At 52.7% G+C, this 16660-nt stretch overlaps 1 protein-coding gene across 1 annotated transcript in view; it reads left to right on the forward strand.

The window, feature by feature from the left end:
• The window catches only part of CCDC57 (coiled-coil domain containing 57), an 82199-nt gene that overhangs the window by 62048 nt on the left and 3491 nt on the right, over positions 1 to 16660 (forward strand). Inside the window, exons 22-24 of the mRNA XM_031469406.2 lie at positions 502 to 602; positions 2049 to 2168; positions 2524 to 2740. Of these exons, the coding sequence (XP_031325266.2) occupies positions 502 to 602; positions 2049 to 2168; positions 2524 to 2740 (438 nt within the window). The remainder of the gene's footprint in view (positions 1 to 501; positions 603 to 2048; positions 2169 to 2523; positions 2741 to 16660) is intronic.

Below are 16660 nucleotides of genomic sequence, written 5' to 3' on the forward strand. Positions count from 1 at the left end.
GAGAACTCCTGGAGCCCTCACTACCGTGTGTAGCCAAGCGGATCTGTTCTGAGAAATGCTATTTCAATGGTGATTGTTCCTTGTGGGACGTCAGCCTCAAGATCAATTCCAAGATTTTTAGGTTGAGTTAACGAATGTTCGTTTGATGCCTGTATCATTTCTGAGTAAGGCAGGACGCGGAAGCACTGAGCGCCAGACTCACCGTCCAGTTGACAAACTTGTGCTCCTTTTTCCCTCTGCTGCAGGGAGGGTGTGCTCTGGGCCCTTGAATGGACGTGCCCGTCACTCTCAGGGGCTGCTGGGGTGTGTGCGCCGCTGTGGAAGGTTTCTGGGTGTTCGCGAGCTCTGCTGAAGAGCCGCCAGGTCACACGCCCCCAGTTGTCCTCCCCTGCGTCCTCTGTGGTCCTGGAGGGGCACACGCCCTTCTTCTCGAGTGTTTGGGAGAGCCCCAGAAGCGATGTGCACACAGAGGACAGACCCTTTCCCTCATCTCGTTTCTAGGGAAACCGCCTCGTCACCCCCTTCCCACCCCTGAGGCCCAGGGCCCAGGTGAGGCGCCCGACCCACCCCTGGGACAGTTGCAACCCCACCTCACAACTCAGGTAACACTCCTTTAACTAAGAAACATATTTTTAACAACTTTTATTAATTACTTAAGTATTGCATTTTCAGTAGAGAAACTTCAAAGGATAGTAAACACAATTTTATTTCTTTCACTATATGTGTTTTTTCTTAGTTGAAGTGTAGTTGATTTGCAGCACTGTGCTAGTTTCTGGTGCGCAGCATGGTGATTCAGCTGTGTACACGTGTGTATACATGTTCTTCCTTACTCTAGCTCGTTACAAGACACCAGACAGTCCCTTGTGCCAGACAGCCAGATCCGCTGGCTGTCTGTTTTGTATGAAGTAGTGTGTGTCTGTTAATCCCAAACTCCTAATTTATCCCTCCCCCCACCCCCTTTTCCCCTTTGGTAACCATAAGTTTGTTTTCTGTGTCTGTGAGTCTGTTTCAGCTTTGTAAATAAATTCATTTGTGTCATGTTTTAGATTCCACATATAAGTGATATCATATATTTGTCTTTGTCTGACTGACTTAGTGTGATCATCTCTAGGTCCATCCATGTTGCTGCAAATGGCATTATTTCATTCTTTTTATGGCCGAGTAGTATTCCACTGTAAAAATATACCACAACATCTTTATCCAGTCATCTGTCGATGGACACTTAGGTTGCTTCCATGTCTTGGCTGCTGTAAATATTGCTGCTATGAACACTGGGGTGCAGGTGTCTTTTCAAATTAGAGTTCCCTCTGGATACATGCCCAGGAGCGGGATTCCTGGGTCATACGGTAAGTCTATTCCTAGTCTTTTGAGGAACCTCCGTACTGTTTTCCACAGTGGCTGCACCAACCTGCATTCCCACCAGCAGTGGAGGAGGGTTCTCTTTTCTCCACAGCCTCTCCAGCATCTGTCATTTGTGGACTTTTGAGTGATAGCCATTCTGACTGGTGTGGGGTGTTACCTCAGTGTGGTTTTGGTTTGGGTTTCTCTAATAGTTAGCGATGTTGAGCATCTTTTCATGTGCCTGTTGGCCACCTGTATGTCTAACACAATTTTAAAAGCTTCCAACTTTCAGCACTCCAGCATAGTTACCAGTAACATTTCAGTGCATTTCCTGCTATTTTACTAAATTACAAACTGTATCATATGTATGTTTAATTAGATAGTTTTCCCCACCTAGGTATTTATTTTTGGAATCTTTGCCAATATGCTAGGTTAAAAATGCATCTTTTAAAATTGTCTTCCTGGGCACCAGGGAAAGGATTGTGTGCTGTGCAAAAGCCCGGTCTCCTGGGAGGGTGGGGGTGACTTAGAGGCCATCACGCCCGTCCTGGCTGGTGGACCCCAGGAGGCCTCACCACCCTCTCTGGCTTGTCACAGAGCCTGGTAAGTCCCTAATACCAGAAATCTGGGGAGTAGCGTTTCTTCCTAACACACCCCATCAGTGACCCACGAACACTCAACTTCCTTTATTTAAACGCCCGTGCCAGGACTCTAAGAATGCCAAGAGAGAATGTTTCTCTGAATGCGTGGGAAAGAGCCAAGCTCACTTGGCACAGACAGTCTGCAGAAAGGACACTGGGCCAGGCTGCATGGCGAGGCCCAGGCAGGTATGCAGGACCCACCAGGACCAGGGTCTCTGTGTGGCATCCCTGGGCAGGACTCAACCAGACCCAGAGTTCTCAGGGTCAGAGGGTGGCCGCTGCCCCGAGTGACAGTGCTTCGGTCACCAGGCGCCTCCCTGGGGATGATGGGGCCTCTGCGGGTGGGTCCCAGGGGTGCATTGGTGGAGGGAGCACACAGGCCCCTCGAGGGCCCTTCTGGGTGTGGCTGCAGAGACAGGGCCTCAGGGCGTTGGTCCAGTCCCCCCCCCATCACCTCGCCCCAGGGGGCTGGGAGCCCTGTTGCCTCCTCAGGCTGGAGAGAGGGTGGCTTTCCGGGGTAATTCTCTTCTCTGACTTTCAGAGGCAGCACCCAGTCCCCACAGTGACTTGCAGATCAACTCCTCAGAAAGAAAACCAGTCCCCAAAGCCACGCCTGGCTCAGGAATTCCAGGAGGAACGTGGCCCCCATACCCAAGGGTCCTCATCAGTTGCCAGCAGTTCCCTCCAAGACACCTGGAAGTTACTCGACCTGGGATCCAGCCCTTCCGGCCTCACCTCCCCGGATGACTCAGCTCCAGGTAGGCGCCGCTGCCCGAGGATGGTGTGGGGTGGCTCTCAGGCTGACCTGCCGCAGAGTGAGCGGGGCTTAGGGGTCTGTAAATCCCGCGCCCTGAGCGTCTCCCAGGGACAGACTGTGTCCCCTAACTCTGCGTCAAGGGGACCACGTGTACTCTGAGTGGGGTCCATGGGCCACAGGGACCATCGCTGCCCAAGGGCTTGGTGTGCCTTGTACAATGAGACCCTAGGACAGGTGGCCAGAGCGTGTCCTTGGCCACTGGGAGCTCACCCACCCTAATGGTCAACCGTGAGGGTCTTAGGAATATCCATCTGAGGGGCGACCTTTGTGGGGGCCACGTGAGACTAGGTGTGGTGAGAGGGCGGAGGGGGTGCCGTGTGAAGCCCAGAGTCTCTCCCAGATCAGCTCGCGGCGACCGGCCCCCACCGCGCCGCTGCCTGGTGCGCGTGCTGCCGCGTCAGCGTGACTACCCGAGGGCGTTGCTTTGTCGGAGGTTTGGGTCCCATCAGCCACCCCACCAAGGCCGGCACAGCTTCCCCCTGACCCCCACCCCGCCGCGCCATCAGGCCCCCGTCACTGTCATCGGGGCCTCTCCCGTCACGCAGTGGTGGTCTCTCCATGCGTCTGAGAGTTGCTTCTTTTCACTTGTGTATTTGTGGGGGGCAGGCTTGTGTATTTACTTGTTCATCTTTAGAGGAGGTGCTGGGGGTCGAACCCAAGACCTGGCGCCCACCTAGCACGCGCGCTCCTGCTGACCTGCACCCTCCCCCCGGACACACTTCAGTTCATAGGAAGCAGAAGCGCCTTGTGAGGCGGCAGGAACGCAGGCTGCAGGCTGAGTGGAGGGCAGGGCCCAGGAACTTTGCAGCTTAGTGTGGCGTCTGCAGTAACACAGGCCCCACTCCTCTTGGTTTTGAGGTGGGACCCGAGCCGCCCCTGCCGCGCCCCCGCAGGCCTGGCCAAGTCCTGCTGCAGCTCCATCTCAAGGTGGGGCCCCAGCCTGACAGCCCCGGTTAGATGGACCCCGGCCCCAAACCCCAGACCCTGTGGCCACCGCAGCCCCCTCCTCCAACCTCCTGAATCCATGATCCAAGGGATGTGGCCCCTCCAGGCCCAGCCTCCTCTCACCGTCGTTCTTCTCATAGGATAGTCCCCTGCCCCCGCCCTACTTCCTGGCAGCAGTGGCTTAGGGACTCCCACCCTGTCCCTCCTCCTTCCCACACGTGCAGCCCAGCTCCCTCCTGCCCCCACCTGCGGACCTCCACCACACGTGGGCACCCTCCACCTTCCTCTCCCCGCACCTGCCTCTCCCCTGAAGCCCTCACCTCCTCCGAGGCTTCACCCCTCACCTGGATCCCCCTCCCCCTCAGCACTGGCCTCCTTTATCTTCATTCTGTTCCATCTGCTGGGAGAACTGGGGGGGGGGGCGTCTTCCTTGACCCCTGACCCCTGGCCAGCTCAGGCAGGACATGGAGGGAGATAACCGGGAAGAGTGGGAGCCCAGCCAGTGGAGCTGGGGCTCAGGGAGCACCTGTGATTAGAGAAGATACGCTGCGTTTTCCAAAACGTGTAAGATTTGAAAAAACAGACTCTTCCTGGATGGAAGTGTTAAGTATTAGAGAGATACGTCTTCGTAGACCTGCATCACTGTCAATGCCTCATAGAGTAACTGTGGTTTCCTTTACTCACAGAACTAACTACATGTTAGATCTGTGGAAGGAACTACAAGACAGAGCTGCTAAATAAACTATGAAAAACCTAGTAACAGTCAAACTTTTTTATCTTAGGAATTGGCAACGATCAGCACTGGTCTAGGGTGTGACGAGCTTAGGAGTAAATGATTTGAACTGAATGCATATTTAGAGGGTGCCTGAAATTCAGAGCCAGGCAGACTCGTCTTCCCCGACCCCAAACATGTGATAGTCCCGAAGTCAGCTGCTTGAGAAAATTGGATCCCACAGGTTCCCGGTGAGGAGCCTTTGAACCGTGCTCATGTTCCGCTGGACATCATAGAAGCCCGACGAGAAGAACTGTGGACTGACAGCTGCTGACTGAGCAAACATTACTGGAAGGGCTGTCTTGAAGATGACGACTCAGATGTTGGAGGAACTAAGGGTTGATGGGCTGTGGAAAGAATCAGAACATGTGTGAAATTCTTTTAAAAAATTTATTGCCTTAAATTATGTTACACAACAAAAAAAAAACCCTTTACAAAAAAAATATATTAGAAAGATAGCTGTTTTCTCCAAATTGAAGTAACCAGTAAGTGCAAGTCTAACAAAAGAGGCACAGAGTTTTCCTTGAAGCTAAGAAACTAGATTTTGCGATATCTAGAGCAGTAACATGCTTGGGAAGAGGGTGGAGTGAGCCCAGCCCTCATCCACATCAGCTGCTCTGGCAAACTGTGGGCCTGGGCTAGGCACCACGGCGCAGGGCAGAGGCCCCACCTGGGCTGAGAGGCATGTCGGAGCCGAGGGCGGGTGTGGGCCTCTCCCCCACTTCCCACCTCTGACCACGCGCTCCACCGCGGCCGGGCGCCGTTAAATGCCTTCAAATCAAACCTGAAAATACACAGAATTGGAACTATTTACAAGCGACTAGAAGGTGATAACCTTAAATGTGACCTAAAAATCCCGATTTCTAAGATTCTTCTTTTTTAACCTCATAACTAACCCAACTAGAAAGAGATTTCCAACATGGCAAAAGTCAGTCATCCAGGCTGAGCAGGTGCACCGTGAGGGCGGACACAGCCCGGGCGGCACCAGAAAAGACAGGCATCTGAGCTCGAGGCCAGCCAGCCCTTGGGGGGCAAGGCCGGGCCGCTCGGCCTTCTTGGAGGGCATTTATTGGTGGGTCTGTCCCAGGGGCTGTGGGAGTCATCAGCCTCCCATGTGTCCCCGCTGCGTGTGCAGGTGGCCCCGCTCGGCGCCGTGTGGCGCATCCCCTGGCGCAGAGGGGCTGAAGACCCGTCCAGCCCCACGTGGCTAAGAAACTAAAACAGCGCAGGGGGCTCCAGGTGACAGTCGGCCTCCTCCTCCCGTCCCCGGTCACCTGGCTGTCCGTCCAGCTCCCCGCTCCCCTCGGACGGGCCCGCACGCCACCCTGGCTGTAGAGGGTGTGTTGAAATGTGCGTGTGTGTCCTCTTCCCGCTTCTGAGCCTCTGTCTGCGGTGTCGCTCTGCAGCGGTGGACGTGGAGTGGAGAGGCCCTGTGGCAGCTGAGTGGCCCGCCACGTTAGCCTGTCTCGCGTTCAGGGACATTGGGATCCCTTGCAGTCTTCAGCTTCAGCGGCGCTGCAGTGAGCTTGCGGTGCCTGCGGGGCACTCATGGATCTGGTGTGTCTAAACCTGGAATTGCTGGGTCAGAGGTGTGGGTGGTTTGAGCTCTGAGGGTGTTACCAAATCACCCTGTGGGCGTTGGCTCAATTCATGTCCACGGCCATGGGGCAGAGCACCTGTCCTCTCTCCAGCACTGGCAGGTCTTCATCGGGCATTTTCCTGTTTGTCTATCTGATAGGTGAAACATGGTATTTCATCATTGATTTTATTTTGCAGTTTTCAAATTGTGGGTGAGATTGACCATTTTCTGTGTGGTTTGTGGGTCGTTCAGGTTTGCACCCTTTTCCAAGGTGACCATGAAAGCTTGCAACGGAAGAAGATGCGTGTTCATGTGGTCATGAAGTTGGGACACAGGAGGGTAGAAAAGTGCTCCGAAAGGGGCGGCAGGCCTGCTCTGGGGAGGGGGCTGGGCTCAGGGGAGGGAGGGGCTGGATACCAATTGTTACCATAATAAATACGGCCATCTGAGCGATTTCTCAAGGAGCGGAGTCCAGCTGGAGGCTCACCAGAGCGAAGGCCCTGCTCCTCACAGTAAACCAAGGCACTCCAGCCACTGGGTCCCCGTCTTCAAGTGAGGACACCAAGGCCCAGGGCACCGAGTCACCACCCAAGGCCAGGTAGTCAGAATTCCCAAGTCCCAGCCGGCATTCCACCCCCGCCTCCTCCTCAGGGCTCTGGGCGGATGTCAGGAGGGGCCAAGGTTGTCCCTGGGGTCACACGGATAGTGGGCAGGAGCTTGGGAGGAATGTGGCCTCCCGCAGAAAGACAGGCACCACTGGGCCTGCCCCAGGGGCCGACCGCCTTCCCCGCTGCATTCTGAGCAGTGCAGCACCAGGCTTCTGCTGTGGGGTCTGGGGAGACCCGCTTTCTCCTGGGTGTCCCCCACCTGCCTCCCCCAGGGATGAGGGAGCGAGAGGGGATAAAGCTTTTCAAGAGTACAGTGTTAGGGTTTTCTTCTTTAAATTTTTGTTCTTTTGAAAATTCCATTTTCTTCCAAAATCAAATTTTTTCCCTTTAACAAGGGTTGCATAAGCTTTATAAGATGAGGCCTGCATGAGCCTGTTAACTGGCTGCTAATCCGCAGTTATTTTTAACCCCCCTGTGTGTGAGAGCTTTTCTCTGCAGATCTCACTGCACAGGTGGTACCTGAACCACACCTGCCCGGCTGCTCTTAATCTGAGGGCCTGGGAAGCCACCTCCTGTTCTCAGCCCCGCCCTTGCTCACGTGGCGCCACCTTAGCTGTTAGCCCAGGCCTCCGTCCACCACACTGGGTTCCTTGCCCAGGAGCTCCTGGAGGCCAGCCCTCAGCATCAGACCAAGATGCCCAGGCCTGGAGATGCTGGGCAGGTTGCCCAGGGTCACACAGCCCCCAGTTCCTGAGTCACAACCAGAATCCAAGCCGCCTGGCTCCAGCCCCTCAGCCCACCTGGCTGAGGAGAGTCCAGCTGTCAGTGTCCGGGTGCCAGGCAGCAGGTGTCTGCCTCCCGGGCAGTGCTGACACGGGGCTGGGGGCTGGCCGGCTGGCCTGTCCAGCAGAGGCAGTGGGCGATGCCAGCCCACAGCTGCCCCTCCCTGGCAGTGTAGGCCGAACGAGCCAGATCTTTCCGTTTCTTTAAGAAATGCTGGGTATCTTGTGTTTTATATGGAAGGTTTCAGCTTTTGAATATTGGCAACTAGTTAAAAAAATCAAAGCACCGTCCAAATTGCAGTTCAGCCTGTGAGCTCCATGCCTGGGGAGCCTGACCCCAGCCACAGGGGACAGCCTCTGGCAGAGTGACCTCCAGCGCTCTGAGGTTCTCGTGCCCTGGGAGGCACACGTGATTGTGCTGCAGAGCACATGCGGCAGGTCCGCCTGGCCGCGTCCTTGTCCAGCAGGACGTGCTGCGGGGTGTCCCCGGCCTCTGCCAAGTGGGCCCCAGGACACACCTCTTCCTGGAGTTGTGTGTGTCTGAGAGGAGGTCGTTCCAGGCCTCCCCTGATGGCTGCTTGGACTCAGAAGCAGGGTTCTGGGCCTTCCTCTGAGGTCGGGCTGTGATTCAGCGTGGCTCTGCTGTCTCGGCTGTGCTCTGAGGACGTAAAAACATCCTCTGAACTTGAGACCAGGCATCTCGCCATCCGGCCTCCCCACAGGTGCTTTTTGTTTGTCCTGAAACCCAGGGGCGGAGAACAGGGGAGCAAGCTCAGATGCCCAGGGCTGCGCGCGGTGCAGCCCTGGGATACAAAGGAGAAGGTGACAGTCACACGGGACAGGTGGCCTCGGAGGACAGTTTGTGATTGCAGGGTAAACACACCTGGAGCCTTCCACTCTGTTCTTCCCATCTGTGGTCCTCACACCTACGTGCAAGCCGGGGACTGGCCCTCGCCTCTGAGCTCTGTTCTGGGGGGTGGACCTCAGGCTCCCGGTGTATCGTGGTGAGGGGGCAGACCCAGCGCAGAGATCGCCAGGCCTCACCCCTGGGGAAGGGGGCCTGTGTGAACCAGGGAGGCGTGTCCTCCACACTAGGTGTGCGGGGATGGGACACGAGCCGCTGTCAGAAGGGCTCAGCGCTGGCTCACCACCATCACAGTGCCTGCATTGGGGAGGGGAATGTGGCCGGAGGCTCCTTGAGCGCTGTGGCAAAGGGGTCCTGCCCCATTGTCGCCAGTGTCACCTTTGTCTTTGTGGCTCTGCCTGTTACTACTCTCAGTGATGCAGGAAAACAGATGTGGGGCGTGAGGAGGGCCGTGTCCCAGGCTTCAGTTGAGCCCCTGGGAGGTGCCCCGCCAAGCGTGGGTCCTTGGCTTCGCAGAGGAAAGAAGTCAAGAGCGAGCCACAGCTGAGTGAAGGTAGATTTATTCAGAGAGACATTGAAAGGCAAGAGAAAGGCCACGAGGTGTGGGGGCTGGGTGCTCAGATTAAAAGTAGGTACACACTCCGTAGACAGAGAGCGGGCCGTCTCAGAAGAGAGAGAGAGGTGGCGGCGAGGTGCCATGTTGCCAGTATTTATGGGCTTGGTGGCTTCATGTGCTAATACGTGGAGGGCCAGTCTAAGTGGCCTGGGGAAGGGGCTGGGGTTCCCAGGAAGGTGGCCACTTCCCACTCTGACCTTCTGTGGCCAGCCTTGGGACGGCCACGGTGCCTGTGGGCGTGTTATTCACCCTGCTGATACATTACAGTCGGCCTATAATGAAGCTCAAGTTCTGCTAGAAGTGAAATCTCTTATCATTCTGAGCCTCAGGGCCTGCGGGGGGCTGGATCTTCCACCATTTTGATGCGAACTGCTGTATCACCCCTTGAACGGCTGTCCCCTGCCCCCTCCTGTCTCATCAGGGCGGCACTGAATGAGAGCCCAGGACCCCAGGAAACTGTCCTGAGAGGGGTGTGCACATCCCGCAGCACCCTCTTGTGACTGCAGCCAGAGAAACGGAGGAAGCAGCGTTCTGTTCAAAGGAGGGAGCAGTGCAGTGTCTTGAATTAAGGGAGCAACTCCAGCTCCCTGCCTTTACCGATGCCCATAACCTGAGACTTTGGGGGAGGTACTTTTCGAGAAACAGATGGTCAAACAGATCTTTACTAGCTCTTCTCTTGAGGCTGTTATGATGAAACAAGTTCTGCCACTTAGGAAAAAACTTGTGTTGAAATAACTTTGAAAACAAAGTAAATACTTTAAGAAGTAGCCGGATTGGCTCATACTTTGGTGGTGGGTATTCTGCGGCCACAGCATGACTAGCGCCCACTCCTGCTTCTGAGCAGGCTGAGGACTAGACGTCAACACCCCTCCATAAACAGAATATACGAAAACGCTGTTCTCAGATATCGGGAAATAGGCGGCACAGGACTGGGACTCTCGAAGGAAGGAGGACAGCCGGGGCCTTTCAGGTGCCACGGCTCCCGGCCCAGAGGCAGTTTCTGGGTTGCAGGCACAGGGAGGGGATCGCCAAGCAGAGCTCAGTGCCTTCCGGGGCGGAGGAAACAGCAGTCAGGATTCGGGGAGGCAGAAGGGCTGGAAGACACAGGAGAGAGTCCAGAGAGGGGAGTGGTATGCAGAAGAAAGCTCCAGAAATCTGCCTGGGGATTCTCTTGAGTCCTTACTGTGTACTAGCCCACAGATGTATGGAATAAAACTCCGCAAATCCAGGCAAAGGAAAGACAGCTTGTAAGCTGAACCATTTCCGGAGCCCTCAGGGGTAGGGAGGATGCTCCAGCCGTCACTCAGCCGAGACCCAGAGAAGGCACACCTTGGTCGTAGCACTGTCCCTGACGGGCAGGCCTGTCTAGACCTAGCTTGGAAGAGTTTAAAACCAGTCTTAGAAATGACCAAACGAGGCACCTGACTGCCTAAAGAGCAAAGCCCAACATGCTAAAAAAAAGACAAGAAAATGTGAGCACCGTAGTGAAAATGTCCAACAGCCAGTTAAAAATTACAAGGAATGAAAGCGGGGGCATTGCTGCAGGGCCTGGGGGTATTAAGGAGATGATCATGAAGTAAGAACAACTGCAGGCCAACAGCTTGATAAAACTGGCAAATTCCCTGCAAGACCCACGTTACCAAACCTGCTTCAAGGAGAAGGAGAAATGTGACTAGGCGTCTGTCTCTCCAAGCAGTTGGTGGTAGAACTTAAAGCCTTCCCACACAGACTCCAGGCCAGGTGGCTTCACTGGTGACATAAACATCTAAGAAAGAATATTAATCCCATCCAAGCGCGTTTGCAAACAGTAAAGGGTGGCAGAAGACGTGCAGTTCATTTCATGAGGCCAGCACTGCCCTGATACCAAGGCCAGACAGAGACATTCCAGGAAGGAAAGACTATGGGCCAATATCCTTAAAGAACATAGACCAAAAAATTCTTAATGAAATATTAGAATATCAAACCCAATGATTCATGAAGAGGCTAGGATATCCAGACCCAGTGGGTATTACTCTGGCAATGACAAGTTGGTATAACATTAAAACATCAATATGCTATATTAACAGATTAAAAAAAAAAAAAAAAAGAAAAACCATACAGTTGTGTAAATACACACAGGAAAAGTATTCAACAAAATTGAACACCAGCTCAAACAAACAAACAAAAAACTCAGCAAATTAGGGGTCAAAGGAAACGTCTTAACTCTGACAGAGGGCATCTGTGAGAAGTCTACAGCTAACGTTGTACTTCATGGTGAAAGGCGGATGCCCGCGCGCAGTCCTTCCCCCCGGCACCGTGCCAGAGGCCCCAGCCGTGTAATAAAGCGAGAAAACAGGGAGCATGGACATCCTCCTGCAAAAGAAGAAGTAAAATCGTCTTTACTCACACACTGTGTTATCTGGTACATAAAAAATTCTAAATAACCTATGAAACAAATCTAGAATGACAAAGTGACTTTAGCAAAGACCGAGGGTACAAGATCAATATACCAAATCAATTGTATCACTCTATCTAGCAATGAAAATTGGAAACTGCAATAAAAAATACTATTAACAATAGCATCCATAACCATGAAATACTTGGGGACACACTGAACACAATACCTATATCCTGCAAAAGAAATCGCTGGGGGAATATTAAGACCCAAACAATGGAAATATATACCATATTCATGGATTGGAACAGTCAATGTTAAGATGTCATGTCTTCCAAAGTTTACCCATAGATTTAACAGAATCTGAATCAAAATCCCAGCAGGCTTTAAAAATTGAAATTGAAAATTAAAATGTACATGGAAATGCAAAGAATACAGAATATCACAGCAGTCTTGAAGAAGAACAAAGTTGAAGGCACTTAAACTACTTGACCTTAAGACTCGCTGTAAAGCTCTGGTAAACAGCACAGCGTGTTGTTGGCATAAGAAGAGACGAAATAGAGGCACATACGCACATATGTATGTGGTCATTGCTTTTTTTTCAGTGGAGATGTTGGGCACTGAAGCCAGGACCTCATGCACACTAAGCAAGCACTCTGCCACTGAGCTAGTGACCTGCTCACTGATTTTTCAATTACTGCAGTTTAAGGAGAATGGATGGTTTATGCAGTAAGTCGTGCTGGAACAACTAGGTATCTATGTGGGGAACAAAGTAAATCTTAACTCTTACATCAGATGCAAAAATCAATTCAAAATCCATCACAGGCCTAAGTTTAAAGCTAAAAAGTACAAAACTTCTAGAAGAAAGCATAGGGGAAAATCTTTGTGACTTTGGGATGGGCGAAGATTTCTTAGGACAAAAACGGTCCCAACCATAAAGAAAAAAAAAAAAACGGATAGCTTGGACTTCATCAAAATGTTCGCGTCCTGCTTCTCCCATGACCCTGCCAAGAAGATGAGCCGTGGGCTGGGGTAAAATATTGGAATCCACACGGACAAAGAACTTGACAACTCAGTAGTAAACAAATAAGTCCAATTTAGAAGTAGCCAAGGGGGGAGGGTATAGCTCCGTGGTGGAGCGTGTGCTTAGCATGCGTGAGGTCCTGGGTTCAATCCATTAAACAGTAAATAAATAAATAGCCAAAACACTTGAAAAGACACTTTACAAAAGAAGAGATGCTGATGGCCAGCGAGCCCATGAAAGGTGTTCATCAGTAGCCGTCAGGGAAATGGAAGTTCAATCCACAGCAAAGTGCCACTGCGTGTTCACTCAGACGACCGAACACACACAAAAGCATGGCGTCATCAAGGGGCAGCTGGACCTCGCACACACCTGGCGGAGCGCGCTGCGCCCAGCTGCCTTGGGAAAGAGCGGGGCAGTTTCTTGTGAAGTTAGACACGCAGTGTCTGCTGACTGCACCACCCAACCACTCACTTCCATCGTGCACCCGCAGGCCTTAACACACAGGTCGGGCTGGGGACAACTCAGACACCCACCGGCAGATAAGTGGGAAAGCAAGTGACTGTGCAGCCACAGGAAGGACCACTGCCCGCAAGGAGAGAGCCCCCGACACGTGTGACAAGGGGAGTGAGTCTCGGAAGCGTCTCTATGGCCTCTGCAAGAACCAGGCATCAGGCAAGGCCTGGTGTCCTCCTGTCCCGGGAAACTGGAAACCATCCATCTCGGCAGTGATGGTGCTGGTTGCTCAGGGCCGGAGCAGGGACACTGCGAGCGACGGTACATGGATGAGCACGTTTTCTACAGCCCCCTGAAATGGACACGTCCAGCGGGTACACTTTATTGTATGTAAATTATAGCTCAATAGAAATCATTTTTTTTAAAAAAAAAACAAGTAAGGATCATCTGCGTTCAGCATCCTCCAGCTGGGGGCGCTGTGGATGAGCGTGGCTCCGATGAGCACGGCTGTCCGGGGCCCCTCCTGCCCCGGGGCCCTTCCTGCCCCGGGGCCCTGCTCCAGCCTCAGTAGCTCGTCTGGGAGAGCAGAGTCCCACACAGGCAGAATGAAGAGGAGCCAAAGTGGGAGAGACCAGGCCTCCTGCCTCCGGATTCTTCTCATTCCTGTGTGTTTACTCACTCGGGCTCTTAATTATTCTCCCCTGCGGCGCTGAGGACTCCTGGGGAGGTCATCAGGGCAGGGTCTTCCCCCGGGGCGTCGGGTCCCTCGGAAGGGCCTCGAGAGAGGCTGGAGGCCTTGTACCCTCATCGCAGCCAGAGCTGCCCTTCACTGGAGGCCTGCACTCGAGATTTTCTTTGATGAAATAGCACCTCAACTTAAAAAAAAAAAAATTGGAAATCAGTGTATAGCGTATCAAACCCCGCTTCTGTCTTCCTGATTCGCACAGGTTATTTGCTCCCTGGAAAACACTGCAAACTCCACACTCCCTCTGTAAAGAGACGATGGTCTGGGTCCCCCTTCGCTGAGTGGAGGCCACCAGGTGCTGGTGGCGGGAGCCGCCATGGAAACCAGCAGCCACCCTCCGGCCACAGACCCTGACGACAGGGCGTCCGGCTGCGTCCCCGTGAGACCCCATGTCCAGAGCCTCCTTCTATTTGCTGCGTTCTGGGGTGGGGGGGGGTGCTTGGGATGCCCGGCGGCCTGCCCCCCACCCTGCTGAGTCCGTGTCCTCACCAGCAAGCAGTTCACACGTCTCTAGGGCTGCTTCCTCTGCGGGAACAGTCATGCTGTCTTCAGACAGCGACTGGTTCTTCCCTTCTCTTCTCACCCTCCTTACTTCTTTTGCTTTCCTTGCAGAGCTGGTTGGGGCCCTGGGAGCGTCACGGGGGACAACTTGTCTTCCTCCCTGACTTGAAGGGATTGAGGCTGGTTTTCCACTCAGTAAAGTGATGGCTGTGTGTTTTACAAAATAGCCTCCGTCAAGTTAATATTTCCCCTTGCATTCTTGATTCACTAAGAGTTTTGATCATAAATACTTGTTAAACCTCATCCGATGTTTTTTCTGCATTGATTGAGATAATCATATATATATATATTTTTTTAATTTGTTTATTGTGGTGAAATATGGTGGTAGACTTTCTGATATTGAACCAGCCTTGTGTTACTGGGACAAACTTTACTTGATAATGGTATATTTTTAAGAACTTTATTAATAGTTAATTAAATTATTTATTTATTTTTTTAAAAAATTGGAGCACAGTCACTTACAATGTGTCAGTTTCTGATGCGCAGCACAGTGTCCCAGTCATGCATATACACACATATATTCATTTTCGTATTCATTTTCATATTCTTTTTCATTAAAGTTTACTACAAGATATTGAATATACATCTCTGTATCTAATAACTCAAGCCAGTTAGTTCCACTAACTAAATCTTTGCCATCTCTGTGTGGCTTGTGATCAACAGGGGTGACTGAAACTTTCATCTGCCTGTTTGGGATTATCTGTTTTGCTCTGCACCTCTATCAGATGTCACTTAATGTGTTGTGAAGTTGTCCCTTCACCAGTGCACAGTTCTTCTTTGCCCCTTGTGACACTTTATGCCTAATTGTATTTTATTTTTTTATTTTCAGTTTTTATTCGTCTTTTGTTTTAAATGGGTCCTTTTACAACATCTTGTTGGATCTTTGCTTTTTTTTCAATAGCTCCAATTTGAGAATTTTTTTCTTCTTTAGTGAGCTGAACTCATTAATATTTATTTAACTCTTACATATTGGACTTCATTCTCCATATTATTTATTTCCAATTTATTTACGTTCTTTCTGTTTCATTTTTCTACATTCCTGCTGCTCACTGGTGACAGCAAGTTTTCTTCTGCTGCTTCGTAAGTTACATGTTCTGGTTTTGCCCTCGGATGGGTTCATCTGCTCACACCCATGTTCGCAGCCCTACTGGTTTCTCAGACTTGTGACGACGTCACAGGCAGGTTCTCCACACACTCCCCTCCTCCCACTCCGGCACACCGCCACCGTCCAAGCAGCAGTCTCTGGAATTCTCATTTGGATTGCTGTGGGTGTCTGTAGCTCTGAGTTCCCTGTTTCTCCAGCAGCTTCTTCTGAATTTGCTTTCTCCTTTGTGAGCTCTTCTTGTGGTGTGTTCTTCATGTGGCTCCTTATACAGAACCTCATCCCTGTGTCCCTGGAGGGACTCAAAGGTGTCTGTTCAGCACAGTTCAGTGCAGAGATGGAGGAGGCTACGTGAAAGCTTGGCCGCACCCACATTCTGTCACCATGAGCAGCCTCTAGGAAGGCCATTCAGTCCTCAAGGAAGCGTCGTTGCAACATCTCTAACACTGGGAAATGAGAGGTTTGTTCTTCCAACTTGGGGGGCACTCAAGTGTAGGTGGGGGCAGTGAGCTGAGAGCAGCCTCCCCAGGGCTGTAGGGAGCCTCACGGACCGCCCGCCCGCAGAGCCTCGAATGGCTCTTTTAACTTGGGGAGCACAGTAAAAGGTTCCTGGGCTTTGCATGGTGGCTCTCGCGGCCGGGTTTCCAGTGAGCTGAAGGTTCGACTGCGAGTGCTCTGGGCACCAGCACACGTGCTCCGCCGTTTGTATTTTAGTTTAGAATAGAGAGCTTCGTGTCTGAGCCGGCACTGCCCTGCTCTGGAGAAGCCAGTCACCCTCAGGGCAACTCTGAAGGGAGAGGACAGAAACCAGCTGGTTGCCCACAGCTCAGGGGCCCTGCCCCTAGGCAGGAAGCGGGGGTTCTGCCCAGCCTGTGCTCCCAGCGAACAGGGGAACCGCCTGCCGGGCACTTGGCTCCTGACAGCTGGTCACAGGGAGCTGGGCCTCCCAAGCCAAGGTCTTGAGACCGGGGCTGTCCCTTCTCCGTCCACCCTGCTATCCCCAGGAATTCCTCAGACAGTGCCTCTGGGATGAACTCAGGCTACACCCATGGAACCCCTGAGGGGGGAGAGAGGGACCCCCCAGCACCACAGTGTTCAGGGTCCTGTCCCTGCCCCTCCCCCAGGGCCACTGCATTCCAAAAGGAGACCAAGCAAACATGGGGCCCAGGTGGCAGGATGGAGCGGACCAGAGGTTCCTTTGCAGGTAAACCCACAGGTTAACTTGTAAAGGCATCTGGGCTAGGAGGGTCTGTGTGGAGGAGGAGTTGGTGTGGGGTTGAAGAACCAGAGACACAGGCATATTCTTAATGAAAGGGAAGCAGCCGCGTCACAGGAGGCAGAGGGGAGCGTGAGGACGCCCAGGGACCCACCCTCTAGGTGCCCGGAGGAAGGCAGGGCAGGCCCAGCTTTGGGTCTGAGGGTACAGCAGGGAGGC

This window comes from Camelus dromedarius, chromosome 16 (genome assembly GCF_036321535.1).
Source record: "Camelus dromedarius isolate mCamDro1 chromosome 16, mCamDro1.pat, whole genome shotgun sequence".
Taxonomy (NCBI): Eukaryota; Metazoa; Chordata; class Mammalia; order Artiodactyla; family Camelidae; genus Camelus; species Camelus dromedarius.